The 16730-nt window shown below is 39.3% G+C and overlaps 1 protein-coding gene across 7 annotated transcripts; it reads left to right on the top strand.

The window, feature by feature from the left end:
• Window positions 1-376: 376 nt before the first annotated feature.
• Window positions 377-16326, top strand: LOC112169835 (putative disease resistance protein At4g19050). Of its 7 annotated transcripts, none has more exons than XM_024306892.2 (9): window positions 377-1083; window positions 2123-3789; window positions 3972-4288; window positions 4368-4571; window positions 5259-5466; window positions 7506-8303; window positions 8478-14681; window positions 15130-15898; window positions 16011-16326. In XM_024306892.2, exons 7-8 carry the CDS (start codon window positions 9339-9341, stop codon window positions 15892-15894), a joined length of 6108 nt encoding a protein of 2035 aa, XP_024162660.1. In that variant the 5' UTR covers window positions 377-1083; window positions 2123-3789; window positions 3972-4288; window positions 4368-4571; window positions 5259-5466; window positions 7506-8303; window positions 8478-9338; the 3' UTR covers window positions 15895-15898; window positions 16011-16326. The 7 variants fall into 7 exon arrangements, with proteins under 7 accessions (XP_024162660.1, XP_040363911.1, XP_040363912.1 ...); XM_040507977.1 differs by having other exon boundaries at window positions 3972-4571; window positions 8478-8818; window positions 9206-14681; XM_040507978.1 differs by having other exon boundaries at window positions 3972-4571; window positions 8536-14681.
• The last annotated feature ends 404 nt before the right edge of the window (window positions 16327-16730 follow it).

The raw sequence follows: 16730 nt of genomic DNA, 5'->3' as shown, positions 1-16730 counted from the left end.
CAGTTGTTCCCAATGGAGCAAAGTCCAATTTGTTCATGTTACTCATCCTGAAAGAGAACAAGAAATTAAGGTTATTTTCGGAGCTAAAAAGACTACCACGAAAACAATAAAAAAATTTGAGCGTAGTCGTTTTCAAGAAATTAGGAATATCCGGGTGTAGTCACTTCCAAGGAATTCAATTCCAAGAGGGATTGAATTAGATCTAAACAATGATGTATGTGGTCGATCATTATCTTCTCGACAGACTCTAAGTTTGGAGGACTCTACAAGCTCCAAGCTTGGAGTAAGCATGAACCCCCACAGTTCGGCTTTTGTCTCCCCTATGAAGAAGAAAGGGGCGTAGAAGAAGAGAGGTTGCAAGTCCTCGAGAAAAGAAGAAAAAGAATGAAAAACTTTAAAAACGGACTTTTAGTAAAACATTACTCTTAGGATTCCTCTTAGGATTGCAGAAAGTATTTGGTCCTTGTCGTAGGAGTTGGAGACGAGCTTCAGTCTAGTGCAAGCAAGCAGACTTGTAGGATTGCAGCGTGGTCGCGAGACCGCTGGTTTGTTGAGTCATGAGGCCGCGGGTTTGCGGGGTCGTGGGGGCGCGACCCGGATTCGCTAGGTCGCGGGGTAGCAGAGTCGCGAGGGCTCGACATATCTCGACAGGGACCTGTGCGGGGCTGCTGCGGGGAAGGCGAACGTTCGCGGGGCTGCTGCTCCATGTACCCAAAGTCATCTCCTTCCAATTCCAATTCGAACACCACCATTCCGGTAGTTGCAATCCTCCCCGCTCTCGGGTCGGACTCTTTGACCCGGAAGCCCATCAGCTTGTGGCCCGGAATGTTCCACTCGCCGGTGACACAGGCACTGTGGGAAGCGAGGTCTCACATGTTCGAGAGGCTCTTGGACCCACCAGCAGACGCTCCTCCGCAGAGCGAATTGCTGAACAAGACTCCGTCTCAGAGCAGGACTACAATTCTGTACAATTTCTCAACTGATTTTATACTGAGGGAGCAGTACAGGGATCCTTGGAATGAGGTCCGAATTGGGAAACTGCTTGAAGACCTTGATGCTTTAGCTGGAACCATTTCCGTCAAGGTAATACTTTTTTAGTCTTTCTGTGTTTGGATTTGTGGGTTTTGCTTCAAATTTGGTAACTTGAACTGGGTTGTGATTGGTTATGGAGTCATACATATGTGGATCATATCAAAGTAGATTGTATGGAGAATGAATAGCTGAGAAAGAAAAGGACAAGTGGTAAATCAAATGTGTTTGTCGAAAATTTGTGATCATTAGGCTGAATTGCACTTTGAATCAATAAGCCTGAGCTTTCAAACTTCCAACAATTGTGGCCTTGGAGATAGAAAATGAAGAGTATGTCTTGTTTCCTGTTATTTGCGGCTGTTTTCAATTTTCTTGCTGAGTCGTAAAGTAATAAGATAACTGTAAGCATTATCTGAAGGAGCTGCCACAATTTTGAATTCAATGTCATGGGAATGGTCTTAATATGACTAACAGACAGTTGCTGCTCTTTATTGTCTACTTCTACGAGAGCAATAGAGCACTGAATTAGCACTGGTGTTTTCTACCACTAAATATTCATTTTATGGAGCTATCCAAGTTATGTGCCATGTTGAAATGCGTCCTCAGTTTCAAATTTAGTCCAGTAAAATCGACTAAATGTGCTTATTCAGTGTGTTTTCAATTTTCTTGCTGAGTCCTAAACTAATAAGATAACTGTAAGCATTATCCGAAGGAGCTGCCACATTTTGAATTGAATTTTGCTTTGTGAAAGTCATGGGAATAGTCTTAAAACTTATGACTAACAGACTGTTGCTGCTTTTTAATCTAACTAGTAGTACTATCGTTACTCTCTATCTATGTTTGGTTTTGCGTTTCACTTTGGGTTGATGCTTTAGTTTGTTTGTTTCATTTTACTTTTCCTTCGGTCCGGTTCTTAACTCAGGTGGGTCCTGATAGTAAATTGCTTTCCTTTCTTGATTTCATCTCTTTGGTATTATCAGTTACTGCAATTAAAACGATTGGATGTTTACTTCTTCTATTTTCTTTTGCCAAATATCGGTACCACATAATTTAGTTTTTTAGAGTAACGGAACAGAAACCAATTTGGCAGCAGTTCAGTGATGTGATTAAAGCTGAGGCAACGGCTCAGACGGTTGATGACTCCTTAGAGAAGGGAATTTTGGGACTGTTGCCCATCCTGGTCCTCCCCCGGAGCTCGGATTTCACACCACACAATATTCTGAGGATTCTACTCGGCTTGTGACGAAGTTCCATCAAGGGCCCAGCTCCTCAGGAACATCCAACCCTGCATCTTCACCAAGTTTCGACTACTATACATTACCTTATACAAAGGAGGTATTGGAGGATCTACAAGATGAAAATATTACCATGATTGGCATTTGTGGGGTAATCAGAGGAGGTGATACAGTGACAGCGAGAGTGTTCATGCAGAGAGTCAAAAGACAGGATCTATTTGGAGTTATGGTTGCACTTGTGTCCCAAATTCCAGACTTGAAGCATATACAAAATGAGATTGGAGATACGCTAGGTTTGAGTTTGGAAAATAAGAGTTTATCTGAAGGAGCTACTATTGTCCATGGATTCCAGGAATTGTCTTGTTATATTGGTTGATGTTTGGAAAATTCTTGATTTGGAGGCCACTGAATTCCCTCATGTTGGTAGCCACAAAATTGTATTGATGTCAAATCTCAGATTGCTAGATGTGACTGAATGTAAAAGTCTGCAAAGCAATACAATGGATGTTGCTTTATCCCAAGCTTAGCGAAACTAGAAGAACTGTACATGAAGAATAGCTGCTTGCAATGGGGGGTTCAGGAGTCAGAGATTGATACTAATGCACAACTTCAAAAGCTTCTTTCATTGGGTTGTTTTACTGCTTTAGAAATGATTCTTCCAATGAGAGGCAATCTGCAGTTCTGCACAACATCCTGCTATTTCATCAGCTCCAAAGATTTAAGATCTCTACAACAGAGATGCATGGTATGTTATCGGATCGAAATCCTTGTGAGAACTATATGAGAATTGATCTTGATGCAGACTCTCTTGTGGGTAGCAGAATCAATATGCTGTTAAAGAGAACCAACACTCTAGTGTTAAACATGTTTAGATTGAGGGACGCTCTCAATCTCTTAGATACAGAGTGTTGTGTAAACTTGAAGTATCTTGAGCTGAATCACTGCCATGCTCTGGAATATGTGATTGCATGCATTGTCCTTCCTGTATTGGAGTCATTGACGATCCAAGGTGCCGAAATGCTAAAGGAGATTTGTCATGGTGAGGATCTGCTTCCAGTGGGGTCACGCAAGCAACTAAGCAAGTTGTCTCTGTCAAATTTACCTTCACTGACAAATTTTTGGAAGATAGAATCTCAACCTGAATACCTGAGAAATCTAAGAAGTGTTGAAGTGTGTTCATGTGAAAGATTGAAGTCTCTGTTCCAATTGCCGGGTGCTAGTAATCTGAAGGAGCTTGAAACGGTTGACATACAAAACTGCAGGGACTGGAAGAGATTTTTATTGGCCTAGAAGGAAGGGGCAACGGCAAACAAACTAATGATCAGATCAACTTCCATAATTTGATTGTCTTGAATCTTAAAGATCTATTAAGCCTCATGGCAATCAGCAAAAAAATTATAACATGAACTTTCCTCAATTGATCACATTGAAGCTCCAAAATCTGCCACAACTTATCAGTCTGATGTATCCAAATAGTTCAGCTCCAAAAACTGGCTCTACTATACTACATTTAGTTGTCCCCAAGGTATTTTTGCTCTTTATGCAACTCATTTGTGGCTCTCTTTTTTTGCCGCACCTTTCAAATGTTCCATTAAATGAAATTCAAGAATCGATCCAATGAAAGATTTTAATCCATGGCTCTAATGTAGTAATGTTACACTTGCTTTCTAATTGGGATGTCTACTAACAACCACATTAACTTTGCAGGTAAAATACTTTGGTGAGCTACAATATATGGTGGCGGATGGATGTGCAAAACTATCTGGTATTTTCTCATCCAGTTCGGTCCAGAACTAACAGAATCTAGTGCAACTTGAAATAAGAGAATGTGCCACATTGGCGACAATATTTGACCTTGACGGTCTACAATTCAAAGCAAGGCATGCTACTGCAACACTACTCTCTTGCCTGGATAAAATGGAATTGAGTAATCTACCGGCTTTGAAATATGTGTGGAACAGCCAAAACTTTCTTGCATTTGAAAACTTAAGAGAGCTCCAAACTGAGAGCTGTTCCACATTCAGGTTTGTGTTCCCACAGTCCATAGTTAAAGGTCTAATGAAATTAGAGTCCATGTATATAAGCAATTGCTCTTGTATGAAGGAGATGGAGATGGAGAGGTAACCAACAAACTTGTTTTCCAAGTAAAGCGTCTCCATCTTGAGAATTTAGGTTACCTCGCAACAATTTGTCCTGCTCCTTGTAATGTTGACTGCCCATTGTTGGAAAACCCTGGTGCTCATTGGTTGCCATAACATGACCTTTAGAACCAAAAGAAGTGGCCAGACACATTTCTTCACTGAAAAGGTATGAACATGAATACATGATCTAATACCAAAATAGACCTAACAGTATAATTTCAAGCGTTCTTTCTTGTTAATTAGCACATGACTATCTTCCCAAAAAAAAAATCAGATGACTAATGTAGCATGATGCGTACTTTTTCAAGTATAGTGTCAATGTTGTCATGTCCAAATGATAATATTTGTTTAAATATGAGTGATCCATGGTCACAAAATTGAGTTTCTCAACTGTATGGTTCAAGTCAAATGAAACATAATGGAGATATGGAGAGTTTGTTCTCTCAAACGAAGACAAAGTTCTCTCCTTATTGCTGACAAAACAAAATCCTTTTAGTAATAGATATTGTCAATATGTTGTATTGTGTTGATATTTTCTTAGACTCAGGTATTTATAACTTATCCAAAGTATGATTGCTTTCAGCATATGAGAATTCAATTGTTTGACTTTGTTATATCACATAAATCTTTATTTCTGCAATTTAAGGGTTGATAAAGTGTTGTTTGTATTGAATGTAATTTTTTTTTTAAATGTGCTTTTTCTATCCACACCGCATCCTATGATGGTAGTGACATTTGAACCGATGACCCTCACAGTGTCGGTTACCGCACAGCTCATCAGTTGAATCTGATTTAGATATTATGAAGTGTTAAACAGGTCAAGGTATGTACTAACACAACTTAACATTTACAGGTTGATTTTCCAGTCTTGGAGAGGCTGCAAATTGGGGGCAGCCTTAACTTGAAAGAGATATGGAACAACCTTTGTCTGGGGAAAAAGCACAAAAGTGAAATCAAGCTCAAAAGTTCTTGATGCAGAACACAAATGAAAGATCAACAAGAGCGAGATTCGGAGTGCACTATTCCACATGGGAGTTGACATGGGTGTCCTCCCGTTTCAGGTTTTCTTGAATTCATTGCTCTGGCTCTAATTCTAGGATTATTCACATATGTCTTCTTTCTTCTTGCCCAGTATATAGTGGATTCTGCACACATTAATTGAACTTTTCTTTCATTTGGTTACCTAAGTGTTTAGCTTGTGGAAATGTTAAAAGAGGTAGTGCCCCATCTACATTAGGAGTCTTAAGGATCCATGTGGAAGAGACTATGTTGATCCTATCGAGTCACATTCATTAGGACACACTATTCAGTTATGTAGAACACGTTGTTGATACTTTCTAGTATCCTGTTTGTTTTGTGTACTATTGTTAGTGCTCACCTTCATATACTTCACTCTTGTATTCTTAGTGCTAGGTGTCTCATTTCTATTCGTGGACTGAAGTAGTATAGACCGTTTATTATTGCATCAGGGTAGTGAGGATGCAAATCCTTTTAAGCTCAGTGTTCAGGACCAAATTACTTAATCATCTGTCTCCCTTTGATGTTTGTCTTGGGAGATATGTTTTTTCCTTTATTAATAGTCTTGAAATTTAAGAGAAAAAGAACCTCCATGAAATATTCCCTGTAATGCCTTTGAGTCATAAATCTAGATCTTATCTACATGTCAAGACGAGGGAAATTGGCTTCCGTGTAATATCTTGCTATAGAATTTAGTGATGGTTTGCACTCATCTCTGAAAAATAGACATGCAACCTCTGTTTGGAAAATTTTTAAGGGTTTAGGCATGCATTATGGTTAAAAATGTTTTAGAGTCTGTGAAAAGATACAAATGTTTTATGTTTCCAAGTGCACACACAAGGTTGAGGTAAATGTCTGTGTACTTTCCAATGCCCTAAACCCTAACCTCTAAACGGCATCCTTAAGGCATTGGGTACTTTCCATGCTGAAAGGAAGGTTAAAGTGTCAAACATATTAGATCCCTATAGGTGCCTTTTCATCATGTAAAATTTCCTTTTTAGTGCAGAATTTATACCCTTAAAAATAGGTTATTGGATTGATTAAGAGTGCTGAGACAACATGTGCAGCCAGCACTACATCCTTCAAGACTGATGGTTCCAGTCAGTATCTCCACCATTTAGTCAGACTGATAGTAAGAAAAGAACTGATATTGATGAGCGTAGCAACTTCACCAACTCTCTCCTCTCATTTTCTGCAATTACTATTCTCAGCCCAAATTACATTGAGAGTTTCCACATTACCAAAGGCACAAATCAAGAATTTTGACAAGTTTCACTTATAAAGTTATAATGATTGAACTTTTCTCTGTTGCATTACTAAGGTGTGAATATTTTGACCTGTGTGAATGAAGGTTCTTGGCACATAATCTCTATGTGCAGATGCTCGGTCTTTTGGTCACATATTCAAATGCTTTATATTATGGGGTTCAGAGTCTAGAGTTTATGGATTGTGATTGAGTGAGTGCATATATTTCAGAACAGAGAGCACTTTTCATTTCTAAATAGTGAAACTCTTCTGTAATATTTCTTTGACCCTTGTTTCTAGCTGTAGTTATCATTTGTATTTAGAAGTTGATAAGTTTTAATAATACATTGTAGCGAGATAGAATGTCAATGGGTCTCAACCGGCAATGCCGGTGATGGATGGGATCCGACTTGACAAATGGACGGTTCTGTGATGTATGAGATTGTATGTCAAAAACATGAATCATCCATCTTACAAGGTTCCTTCTCATTTCTGTATATCGACTTTGAGAGAATGCTAGCAAATGACTTATTCTACTTCTTCTCAAGACTTGAGAAGTTGGAATAAGACATTTGAGGGTAAGAAATTGCTTCCTGTAGGGCTAAGAACTTTCTTCTTTTCAGATCCAAAATCAGAAATGGTAACATTTCAAGTTCATGTTACTTGCTTCATAGTCTATGTCTAAAAGAGGCATTTTACACCATCAAGGATACTTCTAGCAATTCCCTGTTGGGAAATTGAATCCAACATTATTTTCAACTTAAATTGATAATTCTTTATACATAATTGATAGTAGTTGCATAGTAAAAATGATTCTATTCCTTTATGTTATTGACAGGTAGACATATTGATCAATCTCTAAACCATATGTCATCCAAAGTAGCCCCAATTTACATACTCAAGATTTTCTCATTCTGGCACATCCAATGCGCCATCTGTTGCTCCAAATTGTGGTCCTCTTCAAGTGATGTGGTTGGTTAATGCTGTGACAGATTCGACTTAATAAAAGAAAATTTGTTTTGTAGAAGGCTGTGACAATTCTTATTCTTTAGCCCTTTCAGCCATCATATTTGTGGCTCGTCACTCTTAAGACTGGGAAGCTGCTGCAGTTAATCGGCCCTTACCAGTAGCTAAAAGAGAACGATTGCTTTTCAAGGAAGCAGAAGCCAGAAATTTGACGTCGAAGGTCTAGAATACAAAGAAAAGTATGCTACTACTGCAACATTACGCCCTTTGCCTAGAGAAAATGAAATTGAGTGATCTATCCTAGTTGAAATATGTGTGGAATCAAAACAACATTCTGACATCTCAAAGCTTAAAAGAGCTCCAAATTGAGAGCTGTTCCAGATTGAGATATGTGTTCCCATTGTTCATAATTAAAGGTCTAGTGAAACTAGAATTCATGTATAAATAACTGCTCTCGGATGGAAGACATCATCACAAATGAAGGAGGCAGAGATGGAGAGGAAAACAAACTTGTTTCCAAGTAAAGCATCTCCATTTTAAGGATTCAACTTGCCTCAGAACAATTTGCCCTTCTCCATGTACGGTTGTCGGCCCATCATGGAACACATTGGTGCTCACCGCGCCGGTTGCCTTAACGGGAAGTCACCAGACCCACTTTTTCACTCAAAAGGTATGAATATGATTCAAAACCTAAAATTAACTCAAAGTATAATTTCAAGAGTGTTTACGTTGCATTGAAAATTTATACTTGAGAAAGCAAAATCTAAGAACTGATACTTTTCAGAAATAAGACCTCAAGATAAGCATCACATGACTGTAGCATCATGTTAAATTTTACTTTCAGTGAAGATGAAGATGGATGCGGTCGGAAGACGTTTATCTGCTTTTTTGGTCATGTCCAGGTGGATAAGATTCTTACCTTCCGAGCAGGATTTGTTACTTGATATCCGAACGTCCAAACACAACTCATCAGATCCTGTCCGTGGATTATATATGAAATTAAAGCCTGGGCCCACTAATAAAAGCCTGCCCCAGACTTTTACTGCTTTATTGTTCTAGTTGAATAGTGAAGATCAAAACTAAACTGGGAATGAGTCTTGATCATCTCTCTACTCTCTACTCCTGCCTCCAGAATTTCTGCATTTCTCTTTTCTGAACAACAACAAAACAATTCGAAAGAGAAAGGTACGCGTTATTTGCCATTTCCAATTGAGTTCCAGGCAATTCTGTTGTCTTTCTTTATTCAGTTACAATATTTGAAGCTTTGTCTTTGTTAGATTTGTTTCCTTTGTTGTCTTTGGTCCTGCAACCTCCCACCCAAAAAAAAACAAAAAAACAAAAAAAAATTAGAAAAAAAAAAATACTGCTTCCATTTGTCCACCCTTTCTCCCCTTTGCTTCGTAGTTGTTGTTACATCAATTCAATTGTTCTGTGAATCTCTAGTGATACAAGAAGGGAAAAAAAAAAAAAATCCTGCCTTTCGTTTGTAGTTCATTTCTTTCTTTCTTGGTCCTCCCTCTTGTTGCATATTGACATTCACTTCACTTGCGTTGTGAATCTGAATTCCTTCAGTTTCAAAGCACTCACCAGAAGAAATACAAAAACTGTCCTTCCTTCAAGTCCTTGTCTTTTCAGCATTCCTTCGATTACTCCATCTGTGATCCTTCTTAGTCATCATCAAAAACAAAACCGAGTAGCTAGACAAATGGCAGATATTGTGATTACAGTTGTTGGAAAATTAGCAGAGTACACAGTCGCACCTGTTATGCGACAGTTTGGTTATCTGATTAACTACAAGAGCAATGTTAAAGATCTCAGAGAGAAGGTTACAAGTCTGACTGCCAAAAGAGAGGGGGTACTACAACGTGTGGATACAGCAAACAGGAACTTGGAGGCAATTCTTCCCGAAGTTCAGAACTGGTTGGAGCGAGTAGACCAGACCATAAAAGAAAAGGAGACATGTTTTGAAGAAGGAAGAGTAGCCAAGGCAACAACATGCTGCAGCTCCAATGGGTGGTGTCCAAATCTGAAGGTCCGTCATTCCTTGAGTAGGACAGCAAAGAAGATGGCTCCAAACGTTGATCACCTTATTACAGATGGAAATTTTACCACAATAACTTGTCGTGCTCCTCCGCGGAAGATTGATTATCCAGCCATTCAATATCCTGGGGATTCCACTGAGGCACCAGCGAAGGGGGCCAGCTCCTCCTCAGGAACATCCGATCCTGCTAAGCCACCTGCACCTATGGATCTCTCTGAGCGTCTGAAATATAGGTTGCCTTATACAAAGGATCTCTTGACGGCTCTGCAAGATGACAAGATCAGCATGATCGGCATTTCTGGGACAATCAGAGTGATAGATACAGTAACAACTAAAGAGTTCATGAAAAGAATGAAACAGAAAAAGCTCTTTGAAGAGGTTGCGATGGCAGTTGTGTCCCAGGATCCAGACTTGGAACGAATACAAGGTGAAATTGCAGAAATGCTAGACCTGAAATTGGAGAATGGGAGTTTGGTTGAACGGGCAGAGAGGCTACGTGCTGTTTTACAGGCATCCGATTCTAAGAAGATTCTTGTAATACTGACTGATATCTGTGAAATACCTGATTTGGAAGCAATTGGAATTTCTCGTGTTGATATCAAGAAAAGCTGCAAGATCATGTTGATTTCACAACTATCAAATGTGTTTGGTGAAATGGGGACTCAGAGCAATTTCAAATTGTTATCACAATCCACTCCCAGAGCAAGACCTGTTGAGTTTGAATCAAGAATTTCAGTCATCAGAGATGTAATGGATGCTCTGACAGATGATGAATCCAACCCCATTGTAATCTGTGGCATGGGGGGAATTGGCAAAACAACCTTGGTGATGGAAATTGCTGCAAAAGCGAGTGAAGTAGATCTATTTGATCATGTTGTAATTGCAGAGTTTACTCAAGAACCCGACTTGATCAAAATCCAATGTAAAATTGCTAATGCTCTAGATCTGGAACTTAAAGCAGAGGATGAGAGAGTAGCCAAGTTACGAGAAAGATTGTCAATGGATACGAAAAAGGTCCTTGTAATATTGGACAATTTTTGGGGACAACTAGATCTGTGGGAACTAGGAATTCCAATTTCCCGGGATCCAAAAAGTTGCAAACTTCTGGTGTCATCACGGAATCAAGATATCTTTAAAGATATGAAAACCAAAAAGAACTTCCTCATTGGTAGTTTGCTAAAACATGATGCCTGGAGTTTGTTTAAGAAGGTAGCAGGATGTTCCATTGAATCCGATTCCGAGCTGCGTCCTATAGCAGAGCAGGTTCTGGATGAATGTGATGGCTTACCGGTTGCAATTTCTACTGTTGGAAGGGCACTACAAGATGAAAAAATTCCAGTATGGAGAAATGCAGTTAGACAACTAAGAATGGCTTGCCCAAAAGATGTTCCAGGAGTTATAGAGCATGTGTACGGAAAAATAGAGTTCAGTTATGAATGTCTACCAAGCGAGGAAGCCAAATCATGTTTTTTGCTGTGTTGCATATTTCCAGAAGGTGAAGAGTTTCCAATTGAATTCTTGGTTATGTTTGCGATTGGGCTTGGACTTTTTAAAGACATTGATTCAATATCTGGAGCAAGGAATTACGTAATAACAGTGGTTGAAACACTCAAATGTCGTTCTCTGTTGTTAGACGGTGATGGGAAAGATTGTTTTAGAATGCATGATGTGGTGCGTGACGTAGCCGTGTATATAGCCTCCAAAGAGTTAGCACAAAAGAAGAGTGATAAGCTTGAAAGGAGATATATGGAAAGAGGAGGGGTGGAATTGAACGATTGGCTCAAGAGCAGTTCACTGAGAGCCGATATGAGTACTACTGAGCTTTTAGTGTTGGGACCCACAGATGGAATTGAACTGGATCTGCCAGCCACAATTTTCGATGGAATGGAAAATCTCAAGGTTTTAATGATCTGGTGTTCAATCCTCCCATCCCTTTCACTTCTGAAGAATCTTCAAACACTCAGTCTAGGGTGTTGCCGTCGCAATATTGATGTCATTGGAGAGCTACGGTCACTCATGATACTCAGGTTATATGGATCTGGCATCAAACAGTTGCCTGATACATTCAAAAATTTATCTAATCTGAGGTTGTTAAACTTGACAGGATGTACAGAGCTTAAAGTAATCTCACCAGGTGTTATATCGAGTTTATCTCGTCTAGAAGAATTGTACATGCCGAATAACTTTCATGGTTGGTTGGTTGAGAAACTGGGCTCAACAGAAACAATCAATTGGATCTCTCAATTGAAGGTTGATGCCCAACCAGAAGAAGTTGACAGATGGAAGAAATTCAACAGGTTGGCGGTTGAGAGGCTAGCCTCAGCAGAAACAACGACTGATCAGGTCTCTCAACTGGAGGATGAGGAAAGTAGCGAATCAGAGGAACTCGACTTCCTTGGATATCTGTTCGCAGAGTATGTTCGAGATTTAAAAGGAGACTACGACGATCTCACAAGGTGGGCCAAATCTATGGACTGGAGAGTTGGATTACTTTCAGAGCTACTTTCCTTGTCCCGTTTGACTACTTTAGAAGTGGTTTTACCACCAATTGAGATTCTGCGAACCAGTAAGCTATTTCATAAGCTTGAAAGATTTAAGATCTCTATTGGATGGGATGAGCATGAAGACTTGGAGGACTTAGAGGGTAACTACTTGAGAGTTTATAGTCTTGATGGAAGCTCTCTTGCGGATACTGAAATCAGTTTGTTGTTGAGGAAAACTAACCAGCTCGAGTTAAAAATGAAGAATTTGAGAGACCCTCTCAATGTCTTAGATGTAAACTGCTGTGCAAACTTGGAGTCACTTGCCCTCAAAGACTGTGATTCTCTGGACTATTTGATTGACATGACTCTTAAGCAAGATACTCCACGAAGCGTGTTTCCTGTCTTGAATTATCTGGAAATCAATGGAGCAAGGAGGCTGAAAGAGATTTTTCATGGTGACCTGCCACTTGGATCGCTTCAGAAACTAGAAAGGCTAACTTTACGGGATTGCAAGTCATTGGAAGCAATTTTTGCCTTGGAAGGATCGGAACATCATGTCAAAGAGATCAACTTCCCTAGTTTGACAAAGTTGGAACTTAAAGGTCTCCCGAGCTTCACTTTCCAGTCATTGGATCTAAACTGCTGTGCAAACTTGGAGTCACTTACCCTCAAAGACTATGATTCTCTGGAATATCTGATTGACATGACTCTTAAGCAAGATACTCCACGAAGCGTCTTTCCTGTCTTGAATTATCTAGAAATCAATAGAGCAAGGAGGTTGAAAGAGATTTTTCATGGTGAGATGCCACTGGGATCGCTTCAGAAACTAGAAAGGCTAACTTTATGGGATTGCAAGTCATTGGAAGCAATTTTTGCCATGGAAGGATCGGGACATCATGTCAAAGAGATCAACTTCCTTTGTTTGACAAAGTTGGAACTTAAAGGTCTCCCGAGCTTCACTTTCCAGTCATTGGATCTAAACTGCTGTGCAAACTTGAAGTCACTTACCCTCAAAGACTGTGATTCTCTGGAATATCTGATTGACATGACTCTTAAGCAAGATACTCCACGAAGCGTCTTTCCTGTCTTGAATTATCTGGAAATCAATAGAGCAAGGAGGATGAAAGAGATTTTTCATGGTGAGATGCCACTGGGATCGCTTCAGAAACTAGAAAGGCTAACTTTAGGGGATTGCAAGTCATTGGAAGCGATTTTTGCCATGGAAGGATCGGGACATCATGTCAAAGAGATCAACTTCCTTTGTTTGACAAAGTTGGAACTTAAAGGTCTCCCGAGCTTCACTTTCCAGTCATTGGATCTAAACTGCTGTGCAAACTTGAAGTCACTTACCCTCAAAGACTGTGATTCTCTGGAATATCTGATTGACATGACTCTTAAGCAAGATACTCCACGAAGCGTCTTTCCTGTCTTGAATTATCTGGAAATCAATGGAGCAAGGAGGCTGAAAGAGATTTTTCATGGTGAGTTGCCACTGGGATCGCTTCAGAAACTAGAAAGGCTAACTTTACGGGATTGCCAGTCATTGGAAGCAATTTTTGCCTTGGAAGGATCAGGACATCATGTCAAAGAGATCAACTTCCTTTGTTTGACAAAGTTGGAACTTAAAGGTCTCCCGAGCTTCACTTGCCAGTCATTGGATCTAAACTGCTGTGCAAACTTGGAGTCACTTACCCTCAAAAACTGTGATTCTCTGGAATATCTGATTGACATGACTCTTAAGCAAGATAATCCACGAAGCGTCTTTCCTGTCTTGAATTATCTGGAAATCAATAGAGCAAGGAGGTTGAAAGAGATTTTTCATGGTGATCTGCCACTGGGATCGCTTCAGAAACTAGAAAGGCTAACTTTACGGGATTGCCAGTCATTGGAAGAAATTTTTGCCTTGGAAGGATCGGGACATCATGTCAAAGAGATCAACTTCCTTTGTTTGACAAAGTTGGAACTTAAAGGTCTCCCGAGCTTCACTTTCCAGTCATTGGATCTAAACTGCTGTGCAAACTTGGAGTCACTTACCCTTGAAGACTGTGATTCTCTGGAATGTCTGATTGACCAAACTCTTAAGCAAGATACTCCACGAAGCGTCTTTCCTGTCTTGAATTATCTGGAAATCAATGGAGCAAGGAGGCTGAAAGAGATTTTTCATGGTGACCTGCCACTGGGGTCGCTTCAGAAACTAGAAAGGCTATTGTTACAGAATCTACCTGCATTGACGACTATTTGGACTATTGGAAGTCAATCTAGATGGTTGGGAGATCTGGCCGCTGTCTATGACATATCAATATGGGATTGCCAGTCATTGGAAGCCATTTTTGCGTTGGAAGGATCGGGACATCATGTCAAAGAGATCAACTTCCTTAGTTTGAGGCGGTTGAAACTTAAAGGTCTACCAAGCTTCACTGGAATGAGCAAAAGTACTTGTAAGGGGATGGAAAGGCAACTGGAAGTCAGCAGTCTCCATCACAATAGTTTGACCGTTGAACATTCACTTTTCTCTGACCCCAAGGTATTTTTTTCCTTTTCACAATACTTTTCTTTGTACTTTGTCACATCTTTGGAAGTAAATTACCATCTTTTATTTTTTCAAATTACTAATTACAATTTGACTATCTATTACTAAGGTTATGTAATCGTTCTTTTTTTTTTTTTACTAAGTTTGGATGAAAGAAGAATTTGAATAAGCATATATAAAGGCTTAATTGAAGTCCAAAAAGAATAATATCGATATAAAAATGAATATGTGTCAATTTACCTTATTTTAAAGTTTCACACTTGCACAAATTACCTGGAGAGTATGCTAAAATAAATGGTCACAAAATTCCCTACCCAGCCTCTCAATTGTTTATAGCAAAATAAACCAACCAGCTGGTATTTTATAGGACCCAAAAAAGGAATTCCCAAATATATATATATATAAGACAGTTCTATATTAACAGATCTCAATGTATTTGCAGGTTGTCTTTCCCGTCTTGGAATCCCTGAACATTAGCCGTCTGGGCAACTTGAAAGAGATATGGAATAGCCGACTTTCACCCAACTCCTTCTCTGAATTAACAACACTCACTGTCAAGGATTGTGACAAACTATTACATTTGGTACCAACACAAATGCAAAATAGATTGCAGAGATTGGAGTACATAAAGGTAAGGAACTGTTCTTCACTGGAAGAGATTTTTGAAGTCGGAAGATTGACCGTCAATGAAGGGAATGCTTCAATTTCTCAGTCAGACAAAATACCTTCAAATATTTCCCAATCTGATCAAGGGATGCAAATAAATGATATCATGGATTTCAAACAATCTTGTCAAGGCTTTCAGAATTTAACCGTACTAGTAGTTAGATCTTGTGGCAGTTTGAGATACCTGCTCTCTCCTTCGATTGCCAGAGGTCTTGTCAAGCTCGGATATCTAGATATAAGATCTTGCGAGAATATCGAAGCAATAGTCGCAGCAGATGAGGGTGAAGAAACAGAGAATGAAAGCATGCTCCCTCAGCTATATTATTTGCATCTTGGGGATCTACCCAATCTTGGAAGCTTTTCGCAAGGCAAATATACTTTTGATTGGCCACGAGTGAGACGGATCAAAATTAAAAAATGCAACAAAATGAACAACTTTTGTTCAGGATCCCTCAGCATCCGAAGGGAAGTGAAGATAATTGTCCGTGATTCTGGTGAGAATCTTGAGCAGGAGCTGAATGATAGCAAGAAAGAAAGCTGATCAGGTATGCAATTGCAATTCTACTGCTGTACAGTCCTATCAGATGTGTTTTGACCGAGCATCAGGATAAATGTGTAATATGTGTAATATGTTTCAATGTGAATCAAATTTTGCAGATCTGGACTCAGTGCATTCCTGCTCGTGGAGAAGTTAATCTAGGAGTGGCGTGGTACAAGTCGGTTGGGATGTTCTTTATGTCTGCCGCATTTTCCGCTCGAGCCCACTTCAGCCTGGGGAGCGGTGGCGACACACTTCTTTAATCTAGTTGTGTGATAAGTTTTCTAAAGAAAAAAACGACTGTTGGTCTATCTTGTAGTTTGAATCCTTGTGTGTATTTCAGATTTTTTTGTAGATAATTTGGGTGAGAGAAGAGTGATATTTGTGTGATGATTAAAAAAATAAATAAAAAGTGTGTTGGTTATCTGTGATTGATATTGAGAGTTTTGGCCCATTCTTGTTTGTAATTTGGATTTCTTATCTTCTCGTGAATTTGGAAAGAACAAGAAGTAGTTGTGCTGTAATCTTTTCCTGCTTCTTTGTTTTAGTGATCTGGATATTCATCGTGGTGGACATAGCCAAATTCGAGGTGAACCACATAATTATGTGTCTTCTTGTAGTTGTGTTTGATTTGTCTTTCCTTCTTCAATGCGTTTGTGAAATTTACAGGTTGGTTAATGCACATATTCTTGTATGCCTAAAAATATCAAAGTCATGAAATAAAACACGACAGTAGTTATATATACAAACGTATTTGTATGCTCACTCGAGCAGATTTATGAGTATTGTACCACTGGTAGACGAGGATCTACTATTCAAAGTGTCAATCCTATTGCATT

This window comes from Rosa chinensis, chromosome 6 (assembly GCF_002994745.2).
Source record: "Rosa chinensis cultivar Old Blush chromosome 6, RchiOBHm-V2, whole genome shotgun sequence".
Taxonomy (NCBI): Eukaryota; Viridiplantae; Streptophyta; class Magnoliopsida; order Rosales; family Rosaceae; genus Rosa; species Rosa chinensis.
Note: the sequence above shows the minus strand (reverse complement) of the source record. Positions and strands in the feature narration are given on the sequence as shown.

Bases quoted from the DNA above. Each gene is read 5' to 3' on its own strand.
- LOC112169835 (XM_024306892.2), top strand. From the start codon at position 9,339: ATGGCAGATATTGTGATTACAGTTGTTGGAAAATTAGCAGAGTACACA. The intron at 14,682-15,129 runs GTATTTTTTTCC...ATGTATTTGCAG, and splicing joins CACTTTTCTCTGACCCCAAG to GTTGTCTTTCCCGTCTTGGA.